Genomic DNA, 9,190 nt, shown 5'->3' on the forward strand with positions numbered 1-9,190 from the left:
GACAGGCCTGGAGGCTGGCCCTCGTCCCTTCCCGCCCCAAGCCCTGCGGGTAAGAGGTGTAAGACCCTCCCCCATCTCCTTGTCCCTTCTTCTCCCCTGCCCCAGCTGGTGCCAGGTATGGGGGTTTCTCCTTGGGTCCCCATCCCAACCTGGTGATGGGGCTTAAGGAGGCCCCCGTTCCCCCTCTCTGTTACTGGTGACAGGCCTGGGGGTGTCTTACCTTGTCCCACGCACCGGTGACAGGCTGGGGGGTGCCTGTTCGTCCACTGGGGACCCTCCTCCCTCTCTCTCCAGGCCCTACGGTGGGCTGCAGCTGCCTGTCTCGGTGGAGGCAGCAAGGCTTCGTGGTCGGAGGGGGGTCAGGGCTGGGGTTCGGGTGGCTGCTGGGGGTCTCTGCGACTGTGTCCGCTGGGTCTCGGTCTCGTTTGCCCCATGGGCACCGGTCAGAAGGGCTGGCTGGGCAGAGCGCCTTGGCTCGGAGCAAACACACGTCGTCCTGGGCTTTCCTCCTCTGCAGAGCGCTGGCAGCCGAGGAGAGCAAGCCCGGCAGCTGGTCATCGACCTGGAGACTCGAGGGAAACGGGCTTTTCCTATATTCCTCTCGATCCTGCGGGACACCGGGCAGGGCGATCTTGCGGACATGCTGATCGAGGAGTGCGAATGCCCGCCGCCACCGCTGCAGCTGGTAGACCTGAGGCCTGTTGAGCTGGACTTACGTGGAGAAAAGCATAGCAAAAGTAAGTATTAAGGGCATGGTTGTTTTCTGGGCAAGCAGCGGCATGGGGGGCGGCAGCTGGGATCCCTCTTGGTGTGGGTATTAGTCTGTGAAGTCCTGGTTTTTATTATCCTGGAGCGTGGCTCGTAGAGGTGACTACGCAGAGCTGTTGGGAGAATGTCATGCTTTCCGGTAGTGGAAGCTTTTAAGCTCAAGCTGCGTGCCCGTGGTGTTAGGAGCTTCATTCTCCGTATTTTTGCACGCAACCTCCCTGGTACCTTGGTGAAAGGTGATTTTTGCCATGTCCTTGCCATCTTGTGCTCTGCTGAATCCGCGTGCAGATCCAGCTTGTGCGGTTGTAAGAAGAAACTTCAGTCTGTCGAATCCTGAAAAGGGGAAAACGGACGCGATGTTGTATCGCAGCCTCGCAGCAGGGTCGCTGCGACAGGCGGCTGTTGGTTCAGGTCCTTCTGGGTACCCTGGGTTGGTTACTTGTGGTATGAAATCAGAAAGGGGAGAAGGTGAGACCCGACTGTCCTGTGTCATTATAGATGTGAACTTTCCTGAGCGTTTGTCCATCCCAGTCCAAGCTGAGAGCGAAAGACCTCGAACGCCTCCCGCGCCAGCCCGGGGTGAGCCACGTCCCAGGCTGTTCCAGAGAGGTGGGGTGCCAAACGCTCGTTTCCAGCGTGTGGCGGGGTGGGAAGAGGGAATTCGTATGTGTCACCGATGTGCCATGGGCGACGGGGCAGGATTGACCTTAATTCCAGGAGGAACGGGTGTAACGTCTCGTCGCGGAGTGCAGAGAGCTAAATACCGTGTCTCTGTTGTGTGTTGTAGGTTCGGCCGTTGACAAGAGGAACCGTGATCTGGTTAGTATTTGGTTAGGCCAAAAGTGTTCCCTATTAAGCAAAGACTCATGGGCGGCCACCGGGAAATAGGTCTGGGACAGCCGGGTTTTGCTTCTTGTTATCTGAGCGATCTCTCCGAGGCTGCCGCTGGTCTAACGGGGCTGATGAGCTCGGAGGAGGTCGATCGTTAGCCAGCTCCTCCTTAGGATTACCGTAGCTGTAGCACAAATAACATATCGCAGAGCTAAAGGTTGTGCTTAAACAGTTTCCAGCAAGGCAACTGGTAACTTCCTAAGGCACCGACTCGTGTGTTGTCTGCGAAGCGGTGTTTAGACTTCGTAGTCGTAGCGTTGAGGAACAGAGGCCAGGAAAACAATAACGAACGCGTGCAGCACGCTTTGGCACGTTGGGAGACGCGCAGGGAAGCGAGTGTTGTGAATACGGCAGCGTGTGTGTCTGGAGTTGCCTTCCGACAGCCTGTGGGTGCCCGATGCGGAGCGAACAGTTTGGCCGTGTATGTGCGAGGCTCGTAGCTGTATTGATGCAGGTGTTTGGGTAGCCCTCGTAAAATTCCTGCGGTGCTGTTATCGATGGTAAAGCCGAGTCTCTGGGTGATTTATCTACCCGTTCTCTTGGCTCCTTGCGTGGGCTCTCGTGGTGAGGTTTGATGATGCCTAAAAAAAACTCCTGGATACTTCAACTTGCCATCGGAGACGCTGCAGGTAAAGCAGCAGCCGGTTTTCCGCAAAGGCGGTCCCCGATTTGGCAGGTTGTTTTGTGTTCCCCGGCTGCTGATAACAATGTGTGTGCGGAGAACGGATGCTCTTATCCATCCCTAGGCCTGGAGAAAGGAAAAAGCTGTGACACGAGCTACTTTAAAGACTCCCGTTCCTCGTTGGCGTTGCGTCCCGCTGGATTAGCCAGCGAGCGCTCCGAATAAGAGGGCGTTTAATTGCGACGTGTGCCTGCCAGGTTTACGAGCTGAAGGCTGATCCGTGTGGATGCTGCCTGATCCTCAACAACGTCAACTTCAGCAGCGACTCGGCTATGTCGACTCGAGAAGGCTCCGACGTGGACTGCAAGAAGCTGGAGAAGCGCTTCAAGGCCTTGCGCTTCGACGTCCTGACTCGGCGGGATCTCAAAGCTCAGGTGAGGCCGGCCGTGTCCAGCTAACATGAGGGATGAGAGGCGAGCCCCCCAAAGTGATGGGAGCGCGTTACGGGATGTACCCCCCGTGTTGGCAGCACGCCGAAAGCCCCAGCCTGCGCCGCACGAAGAAATAATCAACCGCTGACGTCTTCTTATTTTATTGTCACGCTGCAATTGCAGAAGGAGAAAGGACCTTGCACGTTTTCGCCTTTCTGCCTGAACTTTGATTCCTGGTTGTGATTTGCAGGGAAATGGGCAAGGCTGTATTCCTGTGATAGCTCTGACAGCCTCTGCAGCCGGGGGCGCGATTTGCCTGCCTGTACAGTCCTCAGCTGTTACTCGAAGGGGTGGAGCGAGCTCAATCATCCGGAGCGGCCGCTGAAAGTAAAACAAGGTTCTCTGCTCCCCCACCGGCCCCCGATCAGCAGCAGTGCGTTTCAGCGGATAAAGCCCGTGGAAGCGTGTTTTGGTTTACATTGCTGCGTTGTAAAGAACGCAGCGAGGAGAGAAACCTCCGTAATTAAAGCTACCAATGTTAAATAAGGGCAGAACTGCAGAAATACTCACTGTCTGCTGATGGGTTTTGCCGCCTGTGCGTGCGGTGCATGTTATCCCACGGCAGAGAGATTGACTGGATCCTTCTGAGCAGTGCAGCCGGGATAGACTGATAAGAGCAGGGCCTGGCAGTAATCTGTGGCTGAAGTATGATTTGAAAAACTCTTACCGTGACGTTTTCTACGTAGGAAATGGTTTCAGAGCTGCAGAAGCTGGCACGACGGGACCACAGCGCCTTGGACTGCTGCATCGTGGTGATCCTTTCCCATGGTTGTCAGGTGGGTTCATTGCATCTCTCCCTTTGCTCGTTAGCCCGGTTGCCCGCGCGGGAAGGGGGCATCCCCTGCGCCGCGGTCTCACGCAGGGTGGGTGGGAGGGAAACAGTCTGTCGTGACCGATCTGATAGCCGTTCTGCCGTCGCAGTACATTGCAAAGAGTTACGTTCTTGTGTCGGGGTTAAAGAAAACAGGAGCTTCTCCAGTGCAGTCTGACCCAGTGTTGCCTGTGGACAAGTGGTTCTCCCTCTTGGAAGTTGGGGTGTGTAATTCAGAACGGAGCGATGGGCAGAGAGCGAAGGGAGGTAGCGCTAACCCTCATACTGTGGTCGTTTAGTCCTTCCTGTCTCTCCAGCTCTGACCAGGGAGATGCTATTAGTCGTAAAGCCTATTTATCGCAAGTCAGAGGCCTTGAAGGACGAGGAGAGGAGAGCAGTCATTAGGAAAATGGTGTATATTATGTGCCCGTTGTCCCGGAGGATGAAGAACCCTGTCGCTGGAGGAGGCGGGATAGGATTTGGATAATAAGAGGAGTCGGATTGCTGGGTTTTAGTGTGTTTCAAATGACTCCCGGGCGTCCCCTCACCCTGACGTGGTGCATGCGTTTGCAGTGAGATTCCTCCACACGCGAGGAAGTGAGATTTGTTCTGGTAACTTTAGGCTACAAAGCACCCGATCAGAAACGGGCTCCCTGGGAACTGGCCTCACCTTCCGCGTTACTAGCTCCTGGATTTTCCTCTTGCAGACGAGCCACATCCAGTTTCCCGGAGGCATTTACGGCACGGATGGAAAACCCATTCCAATAGAAAAGATTGTGAACTATTTCAATGGGTCCAATTGCCCGAGTTTGAGAGGAAAACCCAAACTCTTCTTCATCCAGGCCTGTGGTGGAGGTGAATCTTTGTTTTAGCTCCCGAAGCGAATTGGCTGTTGGGTGTAAGCAGGCATCGGAGATGCGGTTAGGCTTTGGCTTCTTGTTCCTTTTTTGTTCGTCGCCTGTTTCTCGGGCTGTCTTCTCTTACTCTTGGCCGCATATTCTGACCGCTAGCATGGGTTGAGTCTAAGGGCTCGGACACGAGCCTCTCGTAGGAGGGCGGTATCGATTTTCATGTGCTGGAATGGTTTTACTGCACGGTAGAGAGACGCGGGATGGAAGGAGGGGAGTAATTGCAGCACGCGGCCAGGCAGTGCACGCTGACTGGCCGCTCCCGGTCTTCAGCCATGAGGTTGGTGGGGAAGCACAAACCGAGGGCGTTCACGTGAATCGTCCGATGGCTCCAGCTGCACTTGTTGAGTCGAAGAGCCGAAAAGCTTTGTTTTGTTGGAGGGCCTTTATGGGGTTTGGTTTTGGGGTTTTTTTGTCTTTTCTTAATGGAGGATGTGCGATTGTTGAATGCTTGGGTAAGATGAATTTCAGGGAGTGTCGTCTTGCCGCTTTTTGCAGAACAACGAGATCGAGGCTTTGTAGTGGATTGCGATTCACCCGGCGACAAAGCTCCTGGAGCTTCTTTAGAGTCGGACGCGACTCCTCTTCAGACTCCGTTGGGTAACGTGGACGAGCCGGATGCCATAGCCAGTTTGCCCACGCCCAGCGACATCTTGGTCTCCTACTCAACTTTTCCAGGTGAGATAGCCCGTGCAAATCCTTTGCTAGGTACAGGGGGATTAGCAAAAAAGTTGGAGCTTCATGGCCAAAGTCGGTTGGGGGCAACTCGCTCTGTTGGAGAGGGCAGCCAGGGAGCGGCAGTAACTCGGTGAGACGAGAACAGCAGACTGGCTTTAGCAGCAATGTTCTCGTTCTTTCTCTGGAGGTTTTGTCTCCTGGAGGGAGGCGTCGAGCGGCTCGTGGTACGTGGAAACGCTGGACAGCGTGCTGGAGCAACATGCCCATTCGGAAGACCTGCTGAACATGTTACTGCGGGTAAATGTCTTTTTTTTTTCCTGCTTTTTGTTGTCATGATGAAGGAAATAGAGCTGCAGTCGGTCAGGGCACGGAGGCCTACGCTGAAACGTCATGATGAAGGAAATAGTCAGAGCTGCAATCGGTCAGGGCACGGAGGCCTACGCTGAAAAAAGGAAGGACGATATTGAGCGTTCAGTTTATGGATTGGCTAGTTGGAGGTACTGTGGAGAGGTCTAATTGTTAAGAAAGTGTCTGGCATTAATCTGCCAAAAATCTCTTTGAGGTTTCTCTAATGAGAAATAGGTCTGAAAATACAGGCTTGAATCTTTGCCAAGGAAGCTGCTAAAAAATTGCCTTAGACCAAAGCGTAGCTCATCCCACACTCAAAAGCCCGAGCCGGCAGGACACGGGGCACTGTTGTAAGCGTGCCACCACGCGTCCGGGCACATCGTGCTCTTGAGGAAGACCCGCTGGGTCTCTCGTGCCTGGAGATCTCCACGGGTGCTCTCTCTTTGGGTTTTGTGTCTTCTGGAGCTCCTGTGACACCGTGGTAAGTCTTGAGGAGCATCTCACCCTCGGGAAGACAATGCCAGATGTTTGTGTTCACGTGTCCTGGTGAGCGAGGAGTGCCGTGTGCCGGGAATGTGGAACCAGTGTGGCTAATAAACGCTTTCCTTTGCGTGCCCCGTTGACTAGAGAAGATGTCCCACGCTCGGGCAAAGTGTAGGTACTTCCAGACGCTTTTGCTGTTCTCCATGAGTAGCAGAAAAGTCTTTTGCGGCGGGGGAGAGAGGACCTACTTTTTTTTTTTTTGTCTTTCCTGGTGTCACAGTGCTTCTTCAGCATGCGGTGGCATGGCAGCTATTGATTTCAAGGGGGTAGCGTGAGACCCTCTCTGCGCCAGCTGGCATTCAGTGCAAGGAAGGTGACCTTGGAGAAAGGATGGGCATGTCTGGAGGAAAATGGGTGGAAAGGAAATTTGCTTTTAAGTAAACACCGGAAGGGAAAGGGAGTTGCGGCTCACGCCAGGAAGCACCCGTCGGAGGCAGTGGTGGCTTGGGTTTCTTGAAAGGCCGTGTCCCCTCGAGTCCCCTTTGTTTTTGCCGGTGAAAATGTCTCATTTTAGGAGACCTGCCTGCTCTCCTGTCCCACGGTCCCATTGCCCGTCCTCGTCACCGTGCTTCCCGCGAGAGGTCGTGTCCCGACGTGCGAGTTGGGAAAGCATCCCGCTCCTCAACCGCTCTCCTTCCGTTCTCAGGTGGCGAACGCCGTCTCTGCCAAGGGGAGGTACAAGCAGATCCCGGGCTGTTTCAACTTTCTCCGTAAAAAATTCTTCTTCACGTGCAAATGACGTGTGGGCTCTGAGGTCCCCGCCAAGCGTGAGAGTTACTTCCCCGCAGCCGGATGAAATCTGCGCCCGCCGTGACTCGGCGTCGACGCTCCCGAGTCACCTCGAGGAGCCTTTGTCTGTCTGTCGAGGTGGTTGTCTTGAGAAGCGTGATCTGTGAATACTGTCCTTGCTGTGAAATAGAGATAAGATGGAGCCTGGCACTGTGCTGATGGGAAATGTTAGGGACGGATGAAGGAAGGCCCTTTGCCGGGGCACATGCCGGCCCGGAGCCTCTGCGCTCGCAGAGAAAAAACCTAGCTTGCCACGACGCGGCCACGCTTGGCCTCCGAGTACTGTTTTTTTTGGTGATCGCGATGTTTGTGTCCTTTGCTGCCTGGAGAACTGATCAATGGAATGAAGGTCTGGCGCTTAAGCAGAATGGGATGATTTTTGCAATCAATATTTCTCGTTTTCAATAAAACGCAGTGAAAAAGGAAAAAAATCTTTTGCATTGTATTCCCTCCTCTGTTCTGTCTCGTGAATGCCATTTCAGCACCTCCTGAAGGCTTCTCCGAAATGGGAAGAGCAAGAAAAACCTTGCTTGAGTAATCTTTCAGCCTCCCGCTGTTACGGGTAGCGTTTCCAATGCGGCTGAGCCAGCATACAGAGACAGCAGCTCGCATCCTTTCGAGGAGTCGATCGGACGCTAAGCAGGAGTTACAGCAGGAAACCGATGAAGATTCCTTCAAGTACTAGAGCTAAGTTAAAGCACTCGCCCTGATGAGCTGCTGGGGGTAGCTGTGGTGACAGTTTTGGGTCAGAAAACCTGGATGTATGTGGGATTTTTGGGGTGAAAGCGACCTTGGAGACAGAGGAGCTGCCCTCGGGAGGCGCAGCTGCCTTAGGGTAGGTGGGGAAGGGAAGCGTCGGCGAGCTGCCGTGCGAGCTGCGCAGAGCCGCACGTGCGGCTGCCTGGCCCGGCCCGTCTTCATCGCACGGGGCGTTTTATGCTCTCGGGGAAACCATGCAGGGGTTTCATCACCGCAAAGGCAGATCGTGCTGTGCCCCTTCGCCTCTGCGCTGCTGGGGTGGCAAGGGATGCTTGTGGGTGGGCGGGGAACCCGTGGATCTCCAATCTGCCTTTGCAATCGCTAGGTATTTCCATGCTCCTTTTTTTGGGGAGCATTTCAGGTGCTTTGAGGCAGCTCAGCGCCGCCGGCAGAGTGATACTTAGCCTGGGGTTCGGGTTTAACTGTTTTTCGAAGGGTGCTGAGGCTTGAGCAATGACAAAAGGAGCTGAAAACTTGAAAGAAGTAGTTAAAAGTAGGGTGAGAGAGAGAAAGGGGGGGCTCATTCCCCCAGAGGGTGTTAACTCTCTCCTTCCGTTGCTTCCAGTCCCTACTGCTCAGGGAACAGCTCCTGCAGGGGTGCGGGCCTGGCCGCCCCCCCCGGCCCCCGAAGCATCGGTGTTGGAAAGAAAAGCCCCTCAGTTACTTGCCGCGTGCGAGGTCCCTCTGGTGATGCTTTGTCCCCATCGGCTCCAAAAGGTGAGCCGCACGGAGGATGCCACCCCGTGCCGGGGGCGGGCGCGCGTTTTGTTCTAAGTTTGATTTATTAAACTTGAAGACATATAATAGTTCTTTAAAGAACTATTTTAACTAAAAAAAAGACTTCTTTTTAAGTAATTACTTATAAGTAATTACTCATAAGTAAACAACTTATGTTACTTACCCATAAGTAAAACAACTAAAAAGTTGTTTACGTATGTGAACTAAGTTTTTACTGTTCTTTTAAACTTTTAAGACAGTTCTTGAACTTAGTTCAAGTTAAAACTAAGTTAAATAAACTTAAGAAATAATAAAGTTAGAACTAAGAAATTATTTAGTAATAATAAGTTTTTAAACTTTTAAGTTCTTGGTTTAAGAACTTCAGGAAGTCAACTATAAACTTAAGAACTGTCTTGAACATATGTAAACTACGTTGAGAACTTTTTTCATGTCTGTTTCAGTTCTTGAACTTACTAACTTAGTTCTTAAACTTTTTTTGGTCTTGAACTTGTGTCTTAAATATATATTATTAAGTTCTAACTTCAAGTTATTTAAAAGACATAATAGAACTTTAAGAACTTAAAGACATAATGAAGACATTAAAAAGTTTTAAATAAGCCAAATTAATAAACTTAAAGTTTTAGTCTTTTATAGTCTTAGAACTTAAGTTCTATTATGTCTTAAAAAGACATTAAAAAGTTCTTTTTTTAAAAGTTCTTTTTTTAAAAGTTCTTAAGGAACTAAAAAGACAAACTTATTAAATATCTCTAATTCTTTATTAAGTTCAAGAACTCAGTTAAAAGAACTTTTTATTTGTCTCGAGTTCTTGAAGTTTTTGAACTTAACAATAAAGTTCTTAAGACAA

At 52.0% G+C, this 9,190-nt stretch overlaps 1 protein-coding gene across 1 annotated transcript in view; it reads left to right on the top strand.

Moving 5' to 3' along the window:
- CASP9 (caspase 9) overlaps window positions 1-7,260 on the top strand; it is an 8,717-nt gene extending 1,457 nt beyond the window's left edge. The window contains exons 2-10 of the mRNA XM_009289760.2: window positions 295-737; window positions 1,267-1,347; window positions 1,556-1,587; window positions 2,539-2,715; window positions 3,459-3,548; window positions 4,291-4,438; window positions 4,990-5,169; window positions 5,357-5,466; window positions 6,707-7,260. Coding sequence (XP_009288035.1) covers window positions 295-737; window positions 1,267-1,347; window positions 1,556-1,587; window positions 2,539-2,715; window positions 3,459-3,548; window positions 4,291-4,438; window positions 4,990-5,169; window positions 5,357-5,466; window positions 6,707-6,799 — 1,354 coding nt within the window. The 3' untranslated portion in view covers window positions 6,800-7,260. The remainder of the gene's footprint in view (window positions 1-294; window positions 738-1,266; window positions 1,348-1,555; window positions 1,588-2,538; window positions 2,716-3,458; window positions 3,549-4,290; window positions 4,439-4,989; window positions 5,170-5,356; window positions 5,467-6,706) is intronic.
- Window positions 7,261-9,190: the final 1,930 nt, after the last annotated feature.

This window comes from Aptenodytes forsteri, unplaced genomic scaffold, assembly GCF_000699145.1.
Source record: "Aptenodytes forsteri isolate BGI_AS27 unplaced genomic scaffold, ASM69914v1 Scaffold61, whole genome shotgun sequence".
In the NCBI taxonomy this organism is placed as follows: Eukaryota; Metazoa; Chordata; class Aves; order Sphenisciformes; family Spheniscidae; genus Aptenodytes; species Aptenodytes forsteri.